Raw genomic sequence first — 22,905 nt, 5'->3', positions numbered from 1 at the left:
ACACCAATTATTCGACGTCACTTGCACACCGATAGATTTGTGTGTTCAATCACAATTATTGATCTATATTGATTTGATATTATTATCGAAATGCCGTACAAACAGCAAGTAAATTCTAAAGTCGACATCGGGTCGTAGGTTCACAATAATTATTATTGTTCTCTGCGAAATAACATTAACGTTTGATTTATCTATTGTCTTTTGTAACCATTAAAATATTATTACACATGCCAATAATATAAAATATTACGTTTATACACACCATATACATATTCATATGGATATGTAGTTGGTTTGTATTTGTTATAGTGTAGGTGGCGAAAAACTGGTCTTTATTAATCATAAATAGGTTAACAGCGTATGAATCGCCATAATAAAGCAACCGGTCACTGGCTGTTATCAATTTGATAACACATACTTTTTTTGTTTGTTTTAGTGTTTAACGACTTTTAAAGAAAAAACTATTTATTTTTATTCAAAGTGGTTACACTGTCGATCGCTTTCTTGATTACTTTGTTGCCGAGCACAAGGTATTTATTTATGATGTTACAGCTTTTTAGGTTCCACTTTAAGAATCCCTAACTAGTGTCTTTCCAGTTAAAATATGTTTTTTAATTTTTTTTTTTACATTATATAGTGCTGCGTTTTATTAACATCGTACAAGATTACGTGTCACACGATAGTATTATAATTTTGATGTAAACCGACGCAGCGCGACTTGTCGTTTGTTGATTTTCTACATTTTGCTTTATCCAGGCCAAGAAAAGCATGTTCGATAATAATAAAAAAAATACTATATACTATACTGGAACATAACCGGCAATAATGACTTTTATCATCCCCAAACACGGTATCGACGATAATAATATGGCTCCTCCTGTGTGTACACAGCTGCAAGGACAAGAAGGGGGACTACGAGGGCTGAAGCTCCACCCTTATGTACTTAAATCGTGTATGCATTAAAAAATGTACTTTTATCGTAGATAACAAAAGAATGGATAGGCCATCGTGCTTATCGCCTGAGAATAAAGTGATAACAACCGAGGGTCACAACGCAGAATAACCAGAAGGGAAACCTAGGCCGGGACTGATAAGTGTCTCCGACATTTTGTTTTTGCGGATTGCCGCACACTTATCGCGCTTTTTCCTGGAATTATCATTGCTATCAATGTTTTGCGTTATAGTGGTGATAATGGAAATGTGCGTTATCAGTTTATCATTGATTATACCCTGTATGATAGTAATATTAACTCCTACTGCTGATAACCTGAATATCAAACAACGATTGTGCAACACTCGTAAATTTAACAAAAGATAAAGTTTAACAAAAGTTAGTTCATTAAGGTGGTAAATAATTTATCAATAGATAACGGCAAGTTTGGTGCAACCGGGCAATAGTATATCAAAAAATGTGCACTGATAAAAAGCTCATCTGCCAAAAATTCGTCTGAAACTACACCCTGGTAAATATACTAGTTTAGACCATGTACATATTTTTTAACTCAATTGCTTGTTTGTATTTGAACGAGATTTTTTTTTTACTAGTTCTCCCCTCTTTCCTTTTCATTCCTGATCCGCCCCCGCGCAGCTGTCAATCTCTTGTCCTTGCACTTTTTAATATTTTTTTTTCTTTGTAAAGTATAATATGTTTTCACTCTTTTGCTACTGCTATCGGCTGTTGTACCGGCTTTGTCGTATCAGATCACATCGGTCGCGATGGCACACGCGAATTTATTAGCCCATTAAAACGGACTTTTATTGCTAATATCATTACAACTCAAAGCAAAAGCTCCAAGTCCGTTAATGTTTTCGAAACGCTCTTTTTCATTATCTAATATTTTTTTTATTTTTTTTCCAACTAGCTTACAACACATCCCGTCGCACGTCAATCGATAAATGTGGTGGTCACACCGCGTTGTTTGACCTGTTATCATACGCCAATCTGCCATAACGTTTCCGTTGAATTTTAATGACATCGTTTTTTCGACAGAATATTTTCAGTATATAATAGTATATCTTTTATACATATTTGTTTCGCTGATTAATTTATCGGTCGTGCCATCCGCGTTCGCATATTATATTATATGTGAATGCAGAGTTTTTAAATTTCACGGAATTTATTGTTTCGGACCGATAAAAATCAAATATATAATATTTTGTGTAATACTATACGGCTGCGTTCTATGGTGAATTTTAAAAATATACATTTTTAAGTGTAAAATGGTTACTATATAAAATAATATGGAAAATAGAATAGTTAATACCTCGTTGTCTTATATTTGTTTAAATAGATATCTCGATAAAACAAAAAACATAATTTCAATTCTCACTTTTTATCTATTATTTACTTACATAGTTTACGAATGCAATAACACAATTTGCTGGCCTCATAAAACTAAACCGATTTTTGGCAACTTTTGAGTATTCATGACCTAATCAGTCAACTTTTTCATTTTAAAATTTCCTCGATACCTATTGTTTATGGTTTGTGAAATTGTGGAAAACAACATCCTTAGCTATTGTCTATTTAGGTGGTTTTAGCAGATATGCAAATTTTACAATTTTTAATAGTCTAATTGGATATGAGTTTTATTATAATTTTTCATTTAACCAATTCGACGAAACGCGATAAAGCCTAGATCGCTGTTGATTTTTCCGTTTGACTTCCTCCCATATTATATGGATGGTACGCCCGGCGGACATTCCGGCCGGAAACGTTATGTATATATGTGTATTTTATTCGCCGTGTACAGAAAAAACATGTGCGACTCTTATCGTTTTTTTTAGGATGAAAAAAAAAATGTTCGCCCATTTATTTATGTGCGCATATTATAATCTATTTTTTTCCGTCCCGGCTGCAGATAAAAAACACTTTCTGCATCGTTTAGTACACTATCGCTGCTGCTGCTGGCTGCCGTCGCCGGTTTGATAAATTATTATATCCGCGTTATCCCTATCTCCCTATCGGTTCGGATAACATCTTCCCGTTTTTTTTTTGTTCATGTACACGTTATGTCGTTTATCACACGGAATTACCGTCACCCCGTTTCATTTCCACCCCACCCCAACCCCTACAAAAAAAAATACCTCTTTATAGCTTTCCGTCGAAGCTAAAAGGCAAAATATATACTCTTAAAACACCGAAGAATCGGTAGGTATTGTGATTTTCAACAGGTTCGCAATCAGAAAAAGCCTGTCGGAAATCAAAAGTGGACCGGATCTAATTTTAAAATTAAAAATGATTAACCAAGTTTTCTAGTTGAAACTTTTTCCTAACGTCTCGTGTCAAAAAGTTCTGCATACGATACGGAAAGAATAGCTTTTTAATATAAATTTTTTTTTAATGGTATTAATCATATTTTTTGGTTAAAGCTAAATATGTAAAATTCAGTCCGTTAAAAGACGTATTGTCATATAAGTATTTTCATGTTGTATACACAATAGTTATAATTAAGTAATAACAATTTAAAGAAATAGTATCGCTTTCACTTGACTTACTTAAAGTACCATTTACTACCGTTAATATGCCAACATTTGCCCACAAAACGTTCAGGACGAGCACTTTTTTCATGATAGAAGACTATACTGATCGAAATTGGATGTGCATAGATCACACAAGTCACGACCACGGGGAAATTGCTTTGTCACTATATCTATGATCGTGTTACTTATTATTATTTTCTCTCGTTTGTTCTAAAATAAATAAAAACCAATATACACGTTTTATTTGTACGTATGCTCTGTTATCGCATTCCACCGAGGTCGATCGTGAAAACCGTTATTGCATTTCAATATAATAATAATATTACAAAGCAACTACCTACTCTTATGCGCCACCGTGGAAGTTATTATAACGCAGATACATTAAAATATTAAGAACAACGACATTCGAGCGTGAGCACGATGTAAGTGCAGTTATTTTTTTTTACTGATTTTCGTCAAAGGGCATGCTTGTGCATGGTATTCTATAGTTTTTACCCGACCAAATGGGAAATGTGTGAAATACACAACCGAAGAGGGTTGTCCTGTAAGAGAGTCGCAGTTGTGTTTGGATTGGGAAATAATTAAGTAAACGGCGATCGTGAGTCGTGACCTACTGCTATTCAACAATATACGGATGTATTGTAAAAAAAAAATTCTACTGCATTTTTTCATGTATCTGTGTTTGTGTGTGGCTGTCACGTTTATGCGGAGAACAAAAAAAAAATAAAAATACACAAAATGAAAATCTCCACGACCGTCGTACTTAAACAAACAATCGGCGGAATGGAATTATTGAGTTTTATTTTATATAATGGCCTCCAATTAGTAATAATACACCCAACACGGTCAGTCGAGAGGAACGCGAACAGTATAATATTAATATTTTCATTGTTGTTATTAGTGTTTGATTCGTTGTCGCTAAAAACAGTCATACGATCATCCTATTTATATATGCAACAATCGACCGAAAATACAAAATTCAGATGTCGCGTGTCTCATAAGGTATTACCTATTATTGTCATTATCGTTCAGTGACTTGAAGAAAGGTTTTTTTAAAATTAAAAATGTTTTACCAACTGCCTATTCGGACAAGGTCGGTCACTAGCCAAGCGTGCGATAAAATGCTCACAAAAAGTCCACTCTTGTACGCTCATCAATAGTTTTAAAGTCTAACCATCCGAGATTTGTTTGTTTTTATATAAACAATTTTAAATGCACAATACTTACTTTAAAGTTAAAACACATAATATCTTCTATAGTCTTGTTTACAATTAATAATTCATTCAAGTAGAACTAATAACTAATAGCTGTTGCACACGTTAAAATACTTTATTCTCCAATATATATATATATATATATATATATATATATATATTTCTCAAAAAATAGAAACTAATTTTACGGTTAGTTACATTTAAAAAATGCAGTAAATATCACAAATCTAAATCACAATCTATTGTTGGAAAACAACAATCTTTTGTCGGTGTCCCAGCGGCAGTGTTATTACTCACCCGTACACGTTACAATCTTAAATAATAACGACAATTAGGTGTTTAATTTCATTAATCGTTGTTTTGGCGCTCTCAGTATATTCGTATGTAGAAGACCCAAGACTGTCGGCGCATGTTTGGATTGTAAGAAAATTACTCTTAATGTTGCCCGTAATTAGACCACCGGCGACACAACCGTTTTATTGTTAATGCATTGCATAATTATCACTGTCGTGGCATCGTATGTGTACAGGGTGATCCATTTAACGTAAGACACTGATCCATTAAAAACTTTTATGCTTGTGATATTGGACAATTTTATAAAATTACCAAGTATTTACATTTTAGTTTGAATAGTTAGATTTTATAAGTTAATGGAGTTCGAAAATGTAGGACGGTAGGTGGAGTGCGGTTGAGTATCAAAAGTCTTCTCTGTATCGCTCTGGTAATTTTACAACAAAACGTTTTCAAAAAAAAAAAAAACCACAAAATTGTAATGACATTTTTGTCTTGCGTCGAATGTATTACCGGTATATATATATATATATATATAAATGAATTTTTTTTTTATCTCTGTCGCATTAACCGTCAATTAATGTACAACTATTATTTTTTTTTTTTTACACCGTCATAGGTCACAGCTTTTCAATTATGATTACAACCATTTGGGTGACAGTCGCGGTTAATGGACACAACCGGTCACGTATCTTTCGGTGTATAATATACTGTTGTGTGAAGAGTTGTCTTTTTTTTTGGGGTCGACTATTTAGCTGCAAACGCGAAAATCTTTTCTTAAGTCGTCCAACGAAAATCCGCTCGGTTGGTTTTCTCGGTCGACCGGATTTTCTATTTTTTTTTTACCGTAAATTATTCATTATAGTATTATTATTGTTATTGTTATCTAGACCTATAATAATAATAACATTATTATACCTACATAACATTATTACAATTATTTACATAAGTGGCCTCGGCCGAGCACGCGTATGACATTTACCACAGCCGACATTAATAATGTTATTCAACAAGCGGCCGACTGCGCACATACAGAGAGAGAGATAGTAGTCGATGGCGAAAAAAAAAATATATATAATAATAATTACAAATCATAATATATTTGGAATAAAAAAAAAAACATACATCCGAAAACGAGTTGTTCTGGTTATCACTGGTCGGTCACGCGTCCGACGATTCGTTATCACGGTGAAAATGATTGGGCCAAATAATACAAAATATACACAAACCAGCAATACGGCAGCGCAGCTACTTTACTACTTAACGTCCATTAGAAAATTAAAAATGATTGGAGATTCACAGAGGAATGCTTTTTACAATAATAATAATAATAATAATAATATTATATAGTGATTTCGTCCTAACCTGACCGCGCCGTCCAACGGATTATCGGTCGGCGACACGTTTATTTATTTATTTTTTTTTTTTTGTGGACGACCCAACGAAGAAACCGTTCAATCGATATTTCTTCCATTTCCATTTCGTCTTGCCAACACCACCGTGTTCGCCCATAGCGGCGCAATCGTCGGTTAGGTTTATCTATATAAGATAAGCAACAAACCAAACCCCAGAGGACACACACACACACACAACCCCCTACCCCCATTTCTCCACCCCGTCCCCGGCACATATACATTTATATACAGGCCTTAAAGTCGATGCCCTAAAACATCTATATTATCGTTACACGGCGCGCATTCGATGGAGTGATTTACGGTCAAGGTACAATGAAAACCTTAAAACTATTCGGAATTCTTAAATTTTTTCGATATTTGGTTTGTAGTGAGTTGACAAAAACAAAATAACCAGTTTAAATAAGAAAAATGTGTATAAATTGTCGAAAAAACTACTTATTTTAATTTTTGCTAAAACTGTAGGTAGGTACTTGCTGAAAGCGAAAGAATGTGTTTTTTTTTTTTTAAGGAAAGCGTTATTAAAGATATTGGTAGACTGACAAAAAGATCAGTTGCTTGTAAAGAATCTTCGTATTAATGCTTTTTTTATTAAAAATTTGTCTGTACAAATAGTTAAGCGCAATACGTTTATTTCATGTTTAATGTTTACATGGCTTGAATAGCGTGAGAGAAAGCCGACCGCAATTAATGAATTTACAATATAATTTATACTTCAAATTAAGTTTTTGCAAAAAATAAACTTGAAATTATACGTTTTGGAAATTAGGCTTTTATTTTTTGTTTTAACGATTGTTAACTTAAAGTTGAGCCGTATCCTGAAATTAAAGATATCAAGAGGTGATTAAGTGGGGTATAATTAGCGGAGCTATTATTTTTAATAGCTCTCAAAAAAAAAACCAGAACAAGTTTGTTAGTTATGCTAATATTTATTTTTCAGTAACGACCAATTAACTGTAAGTCACTGTGAACTTTTAGTGAGTTTCCGCCCGTAAAGTTTAACTTGGAATATCTTAGAAATTGTATGAAACCCCATTTGCGCTCAATGGCAATCATTTTTGGTAATAAGTAATTTTTAGTAATGATTATTCGATTATTATTACTGTTGTTAATATGTCAAGAGTTGTTCAACCGTACATTTATATATATAAGAAGTAACATTTACCAGGCCTGTGTGCCGAGCCCGCCAATCGTATAGGTATCATGATAGGGGAAAAAAGTGTGTATATGCGGATTGTTCTTTCCTTTTTTTGCCTTTTATTAAATTTCCATTGTGCCAACGACGGCGGCCTGTAATCGCGGTACTTCATCGTCGGCGTCAACGCTTAAGCTGCAGTCTCTAGAGATACACGGTTTGAAATCTCTGTAATATTATAAATATATATTCATACTACATTTATAGGTACTGTACATTGTGAAAACGGGAGTTCGATTCCGTGAGATAAACGTCAAAAACAAGTGGGGGTAAACGGCCAGGGATTTCAATTCGCATCGCTTTACGACACATGCATATGTACACTTGATGTACCTTTATACAATTTTTTTGACGTTGTCAGCAAAATGGCACCCCCCCCCCACCTTTTACCGCCCGTCGGGACAATCCAAAGTTTATAATGTGTAACTGTAAAAATACAAAAAACGCTTTAAATAGTTAAAATTCTAGTTTTTTTTTAGGCCTGCTTATTTTGGTTGTAATAATGCATAATATAGCCGATTCCTGTACATGGAAACGTATTAAGGTTTGGTATATATTTTTGTTTTCCCTGTCCTTCCTTATATATATGTATATAGTGTGCGGTCGGCCGTGGGGACAAACCGCGATAAGGCCGGCCGCCTTTGAGAAAGCAAACGCAGATAGTAACTGTGTGTGTGTCCTTGTCTAGGGTGGGTGAGGGGACAAACGCGGTCTGTCACCACCGCCTTCCCCTCGCGACGTACACTGTATGAAATAAGGTGATTACCTTATCTGGCGATGAGCAGCACTCTTCACGGTTGGATAAGCAATTTTTCACCGGCAAACACTAAAGTGTGTATATATACACGTATACCTACATAATATAACACACCCTTTGCCGTGTAAACTCTTTCGACGCCGTTAGTTTTTTTCCCCTTGGTCTATATCTGATCCGGTCTATTCCAACAATGATTTGGAAAATCCACTCTCCACCCAACCGCCCCCCCCCCTCTGAACCCTCGCCCGCGTGTGACGTGTAACAAGCAAGGAAAAAAAAACGATATTGTTATTTCAGGTTGAAGACACTGTCTAGATGTAGTGGATAGATACCTCCCCTGGCAAGGCAGTGACCGGGCTGTATGATATTATATAATTGGGGCGAAAAAGCATACACACACACACACACACACCTCGAGAGTTGTTTAAATATGTTGGGGTTTTTCCAAAGTCCATTGCGGAAACCGTGGTGAAAAATCACCTAACCGGAGTCGGTTCTGTAACCGAAACGTTTGTGTTTTTCTTCTTTTCCAATATTTATAGCGCCTTTATTATCTAGAAACCTAATTAAAAATGTTAAAAATTACACTCAATAGACACCGCCGCAGTGGCGGCCAACCGCGTAAGTTATTTCGTCCCACAAGAAAGCATTGAAAAATGTAAAATGAACTTATTTCAAATTGATTATTGTATAATGTTGTTTTGTACTAATCAAGATGTTTGATAAAAACCATTCGTTTTGGGACCGTCGTAGCGCATCTTTATATATTTTACGATATTACCACAATTATATTTTACCCCCAACAAATAAAAAGTTGCCCACCGGGGCGCGTTGTTTTCCAGAACTCGCACTGAAAAATATATATTACAGGTGCCAGTAAAATATATTACACCTTGGAATTTCACAGGAAATGGCTTCACCATTAGTCATAACCAACCGATGTACATATAATATACATATTATTATACTTAATACAAGAACAGTTCCATTTTGTTTTCACAATGGCGGTCAGTGGGCACAACAAAATAGTTTGTTCGATAATTCTTTTATCGTTTGGTTTTGCATTTTTACTACGGAAAATAACATAATATTATTATAATCCTACACTATATCGTTCACGCGGTCAACGCGATGGCCAAACGCTAAGTATATTGTCTGACCTCTTGTTGATTATAATATATTTTAATACTATTTCTATTACTTTTCCCACTGTGACTTGTGAGTCACAACAACACAGTCTTGTCGTCGAATCTTAAATATTTCATACAGAGCGTATCTGTGCAGCACACAGTCGGACGTGTATATGATGTTATTGCCATTAATTTAATGGATTCAAACAATTATTATTATTGTAAAATCCGATAGAAACGAAATAACTGGTTAATTAAAATTTAGCGACGAAATCCCTATCGTCGTCGTGTTAAGAGGTCATTTTTGCTCAAATTGTCGTCCATTTCAATTTTTATTTAATCGTTTTTTTTTTTATAATACCTAATTATCATGGACGATGGCTGCAAACATATTGTAATAATTCTTCTTGCCTTCGACTTGGGTTGTCGTTCACTCGATAACACACCAACAGAAACCAGTATTACCGATTAACTGTCCATATTTTTTTTTTTTTTTTGTAATCTTTAAAACATATTATTATGTTCGGCTAATCTTCTTAGTCGATTTGTTTTACATGTTTACATGTCGCGTACCCTTGTAAGTCGTAAACTCGTTCTGTGGTCAAGTCTGAAACCGTTTGTCTATAATATGTAACTCATTTAAGACGCGACAATGACCTAGGGAAAGTGCACCTAGTCGTGACACATAACTTGAGATACTCAAATGTTTATACAATGTTTACACAAATAGTTTATTTTTGAAATGTACCAATTGGAAAAGAATCGACATTATGAAAGCAAAAAAAAAATAATAATAATAATTCTCATCTGTAATTCGTCAAAACGTACTACAACAACAAATTTAAAATACAAGCCATCGATTGAACTCCTTTCATAAATTAATGACAGGCAAAAAAAAGCTTGCCAAGTCTGGGTCGGCACGTAGACTTTCTTTAGGTTTAATTTTTGTAAAATGTTTTAAAATATAACATCTTTCAATGCATAATTAATTCAAAAAAGTAAGATTGGGGGGGGGGATTCACATTTTGTATCTTCTTGACAAGCTTTTTCCTATGAGTTTAGAATCAACTTTCTATCTGTTATAGTATAAGTTGAAAATTAAGCGTTTATAAGATGTAACACACTCACGCAGACGAAACGACAACGAATTAAATATTAAAAAAATTGTGGCATTAAAATAGGATTTTAATTGAAATATCCAAAACCTACCCCCACCTCCCCACAATAACCTAGAAAAGAGGCCGATAAACTGAAATTGTTTGAGTTGATATTATTGTTATATTAACACTAGTTTTGTGCATTCGAATGTCAGAATTAGGATATTTGTGTCGAAATAGATATAACCGAGTTCGTTGTATGCTAAACTCGTCGTTGAGTATATATTATAATAATACCTTGTCGATATATATATATTATATACATATATTTATAAATATCTCCTTTGGTGGTTTTTTTTTTGGGACATAAACCCGTCAAATATAACTATATTATACTGAGATCGGGCAAACGCGTTTTGTGTGCACACGAAAATAACTGATAATTTGAATACACACACACACACTCGCATAATATTATAATTTACATTTGGCGTGTGAATAAAAAATCTACATAAATCATTGTCCGAATTTACTTAACCACATAACAGTGTCGACGTTATCGTTTGCTCCTTTTCTCCGCCCCCTCTACCTCCCCCAACCCTGCCCATCGCACCCCCGCCGCCGTCTTTGGTTCCTCCACAATGCGAGCAATTTGAATAATAATAATCTTCGTATTATTATTCACATTAAAAAATCGTTTCAAAGTTATAATATTATTATTATATGGCGGCGGCAACTGCTAGGCGATGTCCCAGCTGTGAGATAACGCCAGCAGATAGGTAATAATATTATTGTTAACAGCTCTAGGAAGCGCCTGGTCGTACACCGCAGCCATTATCGGCCGGCCGATCGATTTCTATAGAGAGGTATTTAAGTACTGCACCACTCCCGGGCAACCTTGAAATATCATTATTATTATTATTATTATTATATTATGTTTTTTATCATATTATTGTTATTCGGGAAACGTGAGATATCTGGTTTATGCGTGCGTCATCCGAACGGCGGTCACACTGAAGACAGCTGACAATATTTATTGTATACCTACTAATTGGCAAATTGGATTCGTTCACACCGTTTGTGTGTGTGTGTTGATTAATGTCACCGTGATGTCACTGTGATATTATGTGTAGCAATTAGTTCAGTGTTTAACAGTGTTTTTTGGTAATTGATTTATTTTTCGGGCGATTTGAAAAATGTTTTTCATCCAAACATAGCTACGCATATTTCCTATTATCGACTAAATAATAATCGTAAATACATATTATAATTTTGAAAATTCACCGTGCGAGTTGTGTTCAAATTTCGTTTATGTTAATAGCCAAAAGATAATCGATGACCAAATGAGTAATGTCTATTTCGCCAGTTGGAACATCTTTTCGAATAGATAATAATACATGGTATGAATATAAACGAGAGACGTCTAGTGTTTCGTTAAAAAAACCAAAATTGAATAATTACCATCTTATGACAGCGTTATCTGTAATGCGATAAAACCTTTTTTTTTTTTTTTTTTAATTTTTACTCGTTAAGAGGGCAAACTGGTTGAACATTGAAGAAATCGACCCGGAAACAGGTTTCTTCTTTTGCGACGAGCCCGTCGAAAGTTTCCACATCAATTTATGCACAAAAACGTATGTGATGATGATGTCCATTTATAATAATTGTAATTAACCCAATCTATCTTTTACCTATACACTACTTACTTTATATTGTATCCATTTATCGCTTGACAGTTTAACCGTTATAGCAATGAAAAATAGTTTCTGTTTCAAGAACAAGAATATATAAATAAATAAACGTGTCAACACACGGGTGATGTATTTTGTAATGAACCGCAAGCAAAAACCCCAAAAAGGGTTGACGGTTGAATATCAAATTAGATTATGTTTGCTTTACCGTTATTATGAGTTTTTTATCAGCTTCTAACACAACGTTATGTCAGGTAACGTGTACCGACATCGCCTGTCCTCCTGCCAGGTTTTTTCCAAAATCCTCTCCCGAGTTGTACATTCAGTCCTAACAGGACGGATGCGTCTCGCAAGGGTGTAACTTAATCTAAATAAAAACAGCTATCGCGTCGAAGCTAAAAAATTGTTTCAATATTTATTATTTACAATGTTAATGTTATTTTATTATCGCATTACGTACATGCGTCGTTATTATTATTTTTTTTTTTGGGGGATTTCCTCATTTTATTATCCCTTTTTCCTCCCCTGTCACTCGTATACCTCTCTCACTGCTTACACATTGACCGAACGTCGTGTCACGTTCACGCGCGTACCTACCCCTAAACACACGGCACACTATATATGGTCTTAAATTAAGGGGTTGTGGACGACGACGACGACGAGTCCGGGAGAGAGATGATGCGGTCCCGTCGCCGTTGGTATTCCTGGCTTTGGGCGATAAAGGCGGTTGGCCTGGAACACCGAGATAACGTCGGTGGCGGCGGGTCGCCTTTATATAATATATACTTACTGTGTTCACAACGGTAGTATTATATGTGTATATTAATGTGTATATATAAACACTTTCTGTCTGCTGGTCGAGTGCGGCGGCGAAACGGGTTGGAGGGGCGGGTATATAGGGGAGGAAGGGCTACCAGAATTAAGCTCACCTCAACACGACGTCAGGTAGTAAATTAAATTCGTTCGCCGCCGCCGCCGCGTCCCCGGTCGATTTACTTCTTCCATTATCATCATTTTTTTTTCTTTAATTCCCTTTAACAGATCGCTGGCACCGTCCGATAAGCATTTATATAACCGTATTTATATATATATATATATATATATATATATATATACAAACGGTTACACGTCCGGTTATACAGTCGCGAACCCTGTAAATCTCGGCAGCCGACGGTTTCCACTCTGCTTCCCTTTTTCTTCCATTCGCCTTCCCTGTCATCCCAACGTGGTGTCTGGGATGCTGTGTCAGTACCACGGCGTTATCTTTGGTCGTCGTCGACTGGTCGGTGTTTTTTTTCTTATTCTTCCCCCCCATATAATTTTTCTCTCTATCGCCGCCGAACGACTCCTCCGTTTCATTATCGGCGCCGGGGATTTATATATTATTAAGACGTGTATATAATAAATAATAATATTATATAGGTGAGTTGCACGCGGTTCTTTTCTTGTCCCCGAGCTCCGCCTCCAACCCCTTTCCCCACACACAGTTGTCGGGCTATCGATCTCCGAAACAGCAGCGCCCGTCAATCGTTATCTTGGCGTTTTTCTTTTTTTCTCTTATGAATGTATGTACGTACCCTCCAGGGAAATCCGACAAAAAAAAACGTTACCTGTACGCCCGAATAATATTGTGTTGCTTTCACACACGTTCGACTTAATTTTAATTCCCTGCCTCGAAGGGGGTTTTTTAGATTAGGAGCTTCCGACCGGGCTCTGCTTCCGGTATAGTAAATAGAATTCATCGCGCTTATTGTAGTCGAATAAAATCCTATAACATACTGAACTTTTAAGCAACGCAATATAAATGGTGGGCTCGAACATATTTTACTGTATTTGCTTAAAACCACCGCCGAACTCGTGCCCGGCCTAATAACATTATTAACGTTCATATTTTCTGAAATAATGTGTCATCTTTTTTTGACAAATATCGCCTATCCTTTGCCCATTAACAAATAGCACTTTCTCCTTAACGTCAAGAGGAACGCCTAAAGGAAGAAAATCCCGTTTCCCCGGTCCGTCCGGTTGTGGACAAACACACACTGTCGTCCAGTAGAGGTATTATAATAATATATACTATAGGCACGACTCGTATCTCCTATACGTGAAGACGATTTTTAGTTACCTGTTGCGATAAGTTAAGTATACAAATAATATTATTAATTACCCGTGCCTGTTTTTTGGGCTCATTAGCGGTCGTTGTTCATATTATTATCGATACAAGTTTGCCGATCTCTGGTCTACGCATACTTTTACATAAATATAATATATTTGTGTACTTAACGGCTTGACGGCCGTATCGTTTTCACATTACGTTGTAAATTATATTCTCTAAATAAATTTGTAATTATAATAATATTGATGGAAGAACCGGGACAACTGATATTATATTATCGGCTATTATGGTTTGAGAGGTGGGAGAGGAAATTGTATAGCTCTGGGAACGCGCGATGGCGTCCGGGGTAAAGCCAAATGTCATAGATAAGATTTGACCGATAACACACGGTGTGTGTTCGACGAGAAAAATACAAATTTAAATTTAAAAACGTAAAATATAAATAGATGTGTTATTGTGTATCGGATACAGGATGCTCAACATATTTTACTTTACAGTTTATTTTGCTATTCTATGGAATAATTTATTTAGCCAAAAAAGTCTCAAGAAAATAATTCTGATCCACCCCGCTTGTTGTCTATACCGTAAAACGCTACTAGAATTATTATTATTAATTAATAATGTAATAACATGTTTAACAATAATATCTTTAACCTTTATTATAATATATATTATTATAGTAGGTACATACATTTTACTTGAAACGTTTTAGTTTACTATAATCATTGCCTTAAAAAAAGTTATTGTTATAAGTAAAATTTTGGTCACCTGTATTTATAATATATATTATATTATAGTGTTCACTGTCCAGGCACGTTCCTATTTAATGCATGGAATTTTATCTAATGTAAACATTTTTTTTTAATCTAATTTGTGCACATTATTTTGTTGGTATAACATTGACACGTTTTCAGTAGATTACAAAAAAAACGTGCATGCAGATGACATAGTGCACAGATTTGTTAAGTGTTTTTTTTTTAATTTTACAGAAAATAATTTTGAAAAAGTATAATGCTATACTATTACAATATGTATTAGTATTAAACTTCTATGTCATCCAAAACATCTTTAGAACGATGGAATTGTGTTACAACAGCTCAACTCTTAAGAAAAGTACATCTCCCGAGTTCTGAGACATATTTTTGGGAATTACAGTTTTCTTAAATTCGTTATGCGATTTGGAACCAATTAATATTAACTATAAATACGGATCACTTTTTGCTTGTGGCTCCATACGACAAAAACTGCCTACACTTTATTGCAGAATTATTACTATATTATGAGATGCTCTATTAATCATCACAAGTAACTAACAATAGCAATAAAAATGTGTGACTTTTCCTAATATTGTTTTCTTCGCACTCAACAAAAAAAAAAACTTCATATTCAATAAAAATGTAGATTACATTTGATAAATACTTGCTATTGAATTCATATAATGTTTTATCAGCATAATAACGCATTGTTGTTGTAAGAAAATATTTTATAGCGGCAATCGAAAAATACATTGTATCGATAATGAATTTATCAAAAATTTGTTTGTTTATCAATTTAATGATAAACTTATATTTTATTACTTATACTTTATAATTTAAACGTATATCAAAGTAATAATTTATTTTACAGTTGTTTTTTCAATGAACAACAGTGGTTTTATTAAGGGTTGAAAAAATATAATGTTTTATTTAAATCGATTGTCATTTTTCGTCGAGTTGTTGGACACACGGGGTGTGACACATGGATCCTTGCAACAAATTTCATTGAAATAAACAACATAATAGATAATAAATAGGGACCGGGAACGCTAAGATAACGCACTTGGTTTTTGTAGATATAAACGCAACAAACCCGTGTTTTCGCGGTACAGAGATAATGCATTTATACATTCAGACATGTATATATATACATATGTTGTGTGAAAGGATTCCATGGCAGTAAACTCGAAGAGATCGGGGTCAGATAATAGTTATGTGTGTGTGTGTGTGCATATGTGTTAGATATATTGTGTCTTGACACTTGTGTAGTTTATTATAGTTTTCGGTATGTGCACATTTTTCGTATTTCCTGCACTAAAAACTTTGGGTCCGGGCGTTCATCCTATTGCACATAGATAATGCACTTGTATATGATATACACTACCATGTACAAATACATATTAATATGATTGCCGATTAGATAATATTATAATAACCAGAAACTCGGGCGAACGCTTTTATCCGATTGGAAACCTTTGGAAAATATGTTGTTGTTGTTGTTAAACTATAGTCTATACTTTTATCAATACAATAATGAGAATTCTTAACTAAAAAAAAATTAAGAAAAGATTGATCGGGTTGTCTTTAACTATAAACTGTTATCGATTGTACGTGTATGAGAAATTTAATTAAAGATACATTTTTTTTTTTACTAAAATGGCTTGGTAAAGTGCAGTTTTGGCGTTACCTCGAGTGTGATAAAACGTCGCTTGCTTGAAAGGTGCATAAATTAATTTAATTTTCATTCGTCGATAAAAATATTTTTGACCCTTCAGTGCCCATCGTAACAAAAATGCAACACGTTTATTACATACATTTGTTTAAGAAATTGTTGTATCCGCCATAATATGCTGTGAATGTAATTATCTTAGACTTGTTTTTTACTAGCTTTTCTCAAATTCCTGATGATTTTTGTAAAAAAAAAAAAAATCTGGCATCAATCAAAACCGTTTATTTCTTTGCGCAAAATTCATAAGCATCTAATTTTATTACATTGACCATGGGTGGCTGTGGCCGTCACACACACACACACAATCTTACTGTTTCTTATTTTGAAGGGACAGTCTCGGGGCCTCCCTTAGCCGCAGTTCTACACACACACACGTGTAGTTTGTGTTGTGGCATCGTCGTCTCGCTTGCACACTACTCTTGTACACACGACCGATATCTCTAACGACGGTCTGTGCTGTTGGCAATCGCCTTGGAGATCAGCGTTGCCCGGGCTCGTATAGCTAATTACCCGGGGTTTTGTCACGATTTGATTATCGCGTTCGCGTTGAGGCAACAATGTTAGCACAGGCGGCACACGGGCAGAGCGTGTGTTATCATATACACCGGCCGAAAACTGTTAAACCCCTTATCCGACGGCCATCTCTTGTGTATGTTATACACGTGTAGACGACTTGGTATATACACTTAAACTCCTCCGTCGTCGTCGTCGTCGTTCGCTTCCACCTCGTCTCGTCTTCGTATAATATGTAAAACACACACACAAATTCAAATTAATGCTCGCCGTTATCTCTACACTTGTATATATACGCCAAGCACGCGATCGGTAAAACGTGTTCCGCTTCGTTTATAATATTTATATATATATATAGAGAGATTATAAATACTAGTGTTTTCTGGATATTATTATACCGATATTGTGTTATTACCCTGCACGAACGGCCCCACGGTACACATGGGTCGATGACGAGCAACACTAGATGCGTGAGATGTAACGCAATGTGAGTAGTGAGTATAAGACAGACCGCTTAAGAATTGTGCCGGTTAACCACAGGGATGGTAGTTTGGAAGGGACCGCGCACCAAATGTAGACAGTTGAAGGGGTGAGCGAGTGGATAAAGGTGTTAAGTGACTTTTTTTGCAAAATAGTTTTCAGTTTGTTATACAAATATTTAAATAACAAATAAAATAATGTTACCTGAACAGTTTTGAAATATTGTCAGTTAACACATTTATCCACTCGCCCCTTCGATTATTATTGTGTCTCGGTCAAGTGCCGTCGTTGTGAGATATGTAATTGCTTAAACATTAATCGACTCGAAATCTCAGTTTGTTTTTCACTCTATTGTGTTTAATTGTATTTGATATCATATAATATAAATATATATTTTTTTTTGTCATTTCGCGTGACACAAGCCCGCCCACGGTACAAACGAAATCGTTATCCGTTTGGTCTGTATAGTCCATAGATAATTTCCAACTGTCCCAGTGTATAAAACTTATAACAACCGGCTATCTGTGGGGACTGGCCATAGGTTGTGCCGGCAAAGGATTACCCGATAATATATATTATATTATACTAACGGACCGCCTGCGTCAGCATGGGCTCGATAAGGAGAGAGACCCTATACACAAGCACTTTTGCCAGATGTTTAGTATTAACCCAAAACTAGTGTACGTAAATGACTCGTGCGATTTCAAAGACTTACAGGAAATTTAATGTTTTTTTTCTATACCAAATGCTTATAAAATTTAACTAAGTGTTCATTCGATGGTTTTGTGTGTGTGTGCTTGTTTCTGGGTTTAAGACGTGAATTAAGTTCATGCTTATCGGCTCACCGTATCTGTTCATTTGTGAACATTAGGCGCGCTCACTCGGCCGACGGTGAAAATAACAAAAATAATTGTAATAAATATATATCAACGTTAAAAAACATTAGGCGTTATGTACACATCGGAGAAGCTTGTTATCTATGGCGCTGGCGCTAGCACAGACAATGTAGTAATTGAGTACGGTTGTAAATACTTATTCGGTTTTAGAGCTTTTCTGGTGGACCGACCAAAGTAACTGCGGTTGATGCAAATCAGTATCCAACAAGTACATATATTAAATTGGGTCGAAGCTGGTTAGTATAAACTCAACGAGAAAGCGAAAAGCGATAAGACAAGATCAAATATTTTACTATACTAGCGAATAACACAATACAATATAATTTAATAATCAGAAAATTACCAAACCGCGGTGTCTGTGTTTTCCCAGGACAAAGATTAGCGTTGTCTGTCGCAATAATTAGCTTCTTCCTATTCTGCTTATCGTCTCTTGTCCGGCGGCGTAGTCTACAACCGACAATAATTCTGTTAAAGGTCTCCTCCTCGGTGTTGGTCTGAGAGTTTATATTTTACCATATCCTATGTCTAACAGTGTGTTGTTTGATTTGACTTACAGCCGGCGAGGACAACGAATGGACCAACGAAGAGGCGGGCGATGATAGCTTTGCCAAAGAGGAAGACAGCGGTAACGATAAAATGTGTGCGGACGTGGCCGCCGACAGCAAACCTTCAACGCCGCCGGTCGAATCTCCACCGGTCGTGGAAACCCCCAAGCTGAGGCTCAATCCAAATTTGGCCACAGACCCTGCGAGACGGTCGCCCCCCGAAGAGCCGCCGCCCCCGAACACCACCGCCGAACCGACCGTCAAACACAATATCCTTGCCATCACCGCCACACCCAGAGGTAAGGATCACACCGCAGAGTTAGGAATCGAATGGAAGACAAAGAGAGAGAGAGAGAGAGATTGGATGAGATAGACATTGGACAAAAGGCAGCCGGTAGAAAAAGACTGGTTATACGATTGAAGAAACGAAACAAAGCGAGCCCCGACTTAACGTTTCGTTTGTTTTTTTTTTTTTTACTTGCAGCCATACAAATATTCATATGCAATCCCTGTGGTATACGGTTCAGCTCGCTGAGCACATTGGACGCCCACCAGACGTATTACTGTTCGCGTAGACTCAAAAAAGGTAAAACGGCTCGTGCGGATCGCGTGTGTGTGCTGTTTATTGTTGTTTCGCTTGGCTTTGACTATTTAAAAGATAATAATATTACAGACTGCGGCGAACCGGCGGACGACGTCAAGACGCCCATGGTGATCGTGGAATCGGCCGAAGACGTGCTGTCCATGCAGAACAACAACGATGCCGACAGTCGGCCCTCTTCGGCAGAACCGTCGGCCAAATCGGTCAGGACCGGCAAACAGTACAAGTGCCCGCATTGCGTGTACAGCGCTGACAAAAAGGTACGACCGAATGTAGCTGTTTAATTCGACTGATCCTCCCCCCCCCCCCCCGGTAAGAGTAGAAATGCTAATAATGGGAAAAAAAAAAAATAATAGACGGTTCATTGTTTTTTTCGAAAATATACTATCTGCCCCGTGTACGTAGGTATTATATCGGCTCTATTTGCTATTTGATCGCCGTTACATTATGAACGCAAGTACCGTCATGATGTCTTGGGGCACATAAATCTCGACGCGTTTTATCTGCTGATTTATTGCCGGCAAATCTTATCGCCATGAGAAAACGTGGTCGGCTTTAATTTATTAACGCCACTGCAGCTGTTTTATCGTTTTCCAAATCGGTTTTCGTGTACCGGACACCGGACGCGTCCGCGGGACTTTATCTAAAGCCATAAGTAGATACTCGATGGATGGCCCAACCTCGACACGGCTGTCGAAACCGCCAATGCTTACCCGCACTCGTAAGATTACCAAGTTGTGATCATGGTTGATTCGGAGTACAACAATTTGACAACTTATTTTAATAAATAATACAATTGTCGATTTGGAATAATTGTAAAACGTGATTTAATTACTTAATATTGACCAAATTTTGTTTAAAAACGGAAGACTGCCAGCTGCGTTGACTGCTGATTTTCTGATATTCAATTTCTAAACGTCGTCGTAATTAGATTTTGAGTTTTACAGTTTTTAACGTTTATTTTTGGTAATTATGTCAAAAATCGGAAGTCAGTCTGTAGAAAGAAAACATTTCAAAAATCTGATCACTGTACGTTTTTCCACCACTAAAATTGTAGTAAAATAATAAGGAATTGTTGAAAAACTGGGCCCCCTCCCAGCAATGGACACAATCGAAACCAACATTCGAGTATACTAAACTGCAGTCGGTGTGGTATTGCATGTAACGGTAAAAAAACTATAATATTCACTCTAAGAGAATAATACCTTCTTATATAAATAATTCCCTTTTTTGGAGACAAATTTAGAAAATTACCGTTGCATGGCGTTCCCCCGGTCAAGTACGGTTTGTACGGTTGAAATCAGGCTTTAGACCGGCTTGAGGAGGGTGGTACATTTTTTAAACTGGGATTGTTTGATATGTTTAAAAGAAAATTTGCAAATTTTGTTTTTTGCATTTTCCCAGGTGAGTTTGAACAGACACATGCGGATGCACTCGATATCGCCGGTGTCCGTGCAATCGCCGCCGTGCGCCATCTCGTCGGCGTCCGGCGTGGACATGGTGGCCGCGGCCACGACCGCGTCGGCCACGGACACCTCGTCCGTGGTGGACAGATACTGCCAAAACTGTGATATCCGCTTCTCCAACTTGCGCACGTACCAAGCCCACAAGACCCACTACTGCAACACCCGGCACGTGGTCAAGCCGACGCCGTCCAGCTCGCCGGTTTCGCTGGCCGTCGGCGACCAATCGCCGCCCATAGTCAACGCGGTACCGGGCGTTGTGCAGCTGCCGCCGCCGCCGCCGCTGTCCATGCCGCCCACGTACCTGGCGCTGCCCACCAATCCCGTCATCGTAGTTCCTTACTCGCTCGTGCAGAACGCCAGCGTGCTGTCCGCCCTGTCGCCGGACGCCGGGCCCACGCCGCCGGCGGACACCGCGTGCATACTCATGTCGGACGGCACGCTGCAGCCCATCGCCCAGGCCCTGGTGCCCGCCAGATTCAACGTGGTCACGCAAGCGGCCGCCGACGGTGGACTGCTGCGGCCCAACCGGGCCAACTCGGAAACGCCGCCCGAGTATTATTCACCGGTAAGACGATCACGCTGTTGACGGTTTTATTTAAATGAGAAATTCATAGGACTTCCAATCCTAAGCTTAAATATATAAATACTTTCTCATGTTTTGCGTTTCATAAACACAGGAAATTTTAATTTTTTTATCAAAACACTCAATCTGAAAAAAAATATTTGAAATCTAAAATATGACACTTGGAAATCCTTGTTTTGATTTTTCTTGTTAACATTGGTGATTATGAAGTGTTACATTCCAGCTTTAAGTATTTTTTTTTTAAATTGTAAACATTTTGATTAGTTGTCAATTTTAATGAATAATAAAAATGTTCCATGTTGATCAAAAGTAATAAGAAAACAATCACAAGGAAGTAATTAAGAGTTATGTTAGGGATCTGAAATTTCAGTGATTTCTTATATTTTTTACTATCGATGGAGAGGGTAGATAACAGTTTTTTTTAGATAGTCTAATATAACTATAGTTATAGAATGCAATGTCTGTAACTCAGTTTTCAATAAGTTAATCGAAAATCGTCCAAGTCAAGTTATTTAACATGATAGTTTTGGTGTTTTATTTTATATAAATGTACTTCTAAGTTCTACGCTAAAACTAGCGTTGACTTTGAACTTTTTAGCAAAAAAAAAACGAAAAGGTAAAATTATTTTTTAAAACTCAACTCCTTATTTTAAAATTAGTTTTAAATTTAAAAGACACAGAGTAATCTATGTATTTTCAAAAAGCTAAGAAAAAATGTTTTATCTGAATCTTTAAAAATGCTGTAGGTACTGGAAAAGAGAAGGCAGTTTTCTTTAAAAAAAAACATATCTAAGAATACTTTTCTACAAAAAAAATGTACTACCCCTAAAAATGTTCTCTATACACTATCCTGATAAGTATCAAATATCCAAAATAATTTTAGCTCTTAATTAAATATTTGCACAACAAAAAAGTGCCTATATCGATGCCTAAAATATTCTTAATATTTTTCTT

General features: G+C 36.4%; 1 protein-coding gene across 1 annotated transcript in view; it reads left to right on the top strand.

Moving 5' to 3' along the window:
• The window catches only part of LOC126844803 (zinc finger protein ush), a 70,092-nt gene that overhangs the window by 43,797 nt on the left and 3,390 nt on the right, over positions 1-22,905 (top strand). Inside the window, exons 2-5 of the mRNA XM_050583220.1 lie at positions 19,313-19,600; positions 19,786-19,887; positions 19,975-20,162; positions 21,307-21,933. Coding sequence (XP_050439177.1) covers positions 19,313-19,600; positions 19,786-19,887; positions 19,975-20,162; positions 21,307-21,933 — 1,205 coding nt within the window. The remainder of the gene's footprint in view (positions 1-19,312; positions 19,601-19,785; positions 19,888-19,974; positions 20,163-21,306; positions 21,934-22,905) is intronic.

This window comes from Adelges cooleyi, unplaced genomic scaffold, assembly GCF_023614345.1.
Source record: "Adelges cooleyi isolate 19-005CV unplaced genomic scaffold, UGA_ACOO_1.1 ACOO_flye_CR_arks_rails_tigmint_CR_PRNA_651, whole genome shotgun sequence".
Taxonomy (NCBI): domain Eukaryota; kingdom Metazoa; phylum Arthropoda; class Insecta; order Hemiptera; family Adelgidae; genus Adelges; species Adelges cooleyi.
The sequence above is the reverse complement of the archived record's forward strand: the minus strand, read 5'-3'. Positions and strand labels throughout refer to the sequence as shown.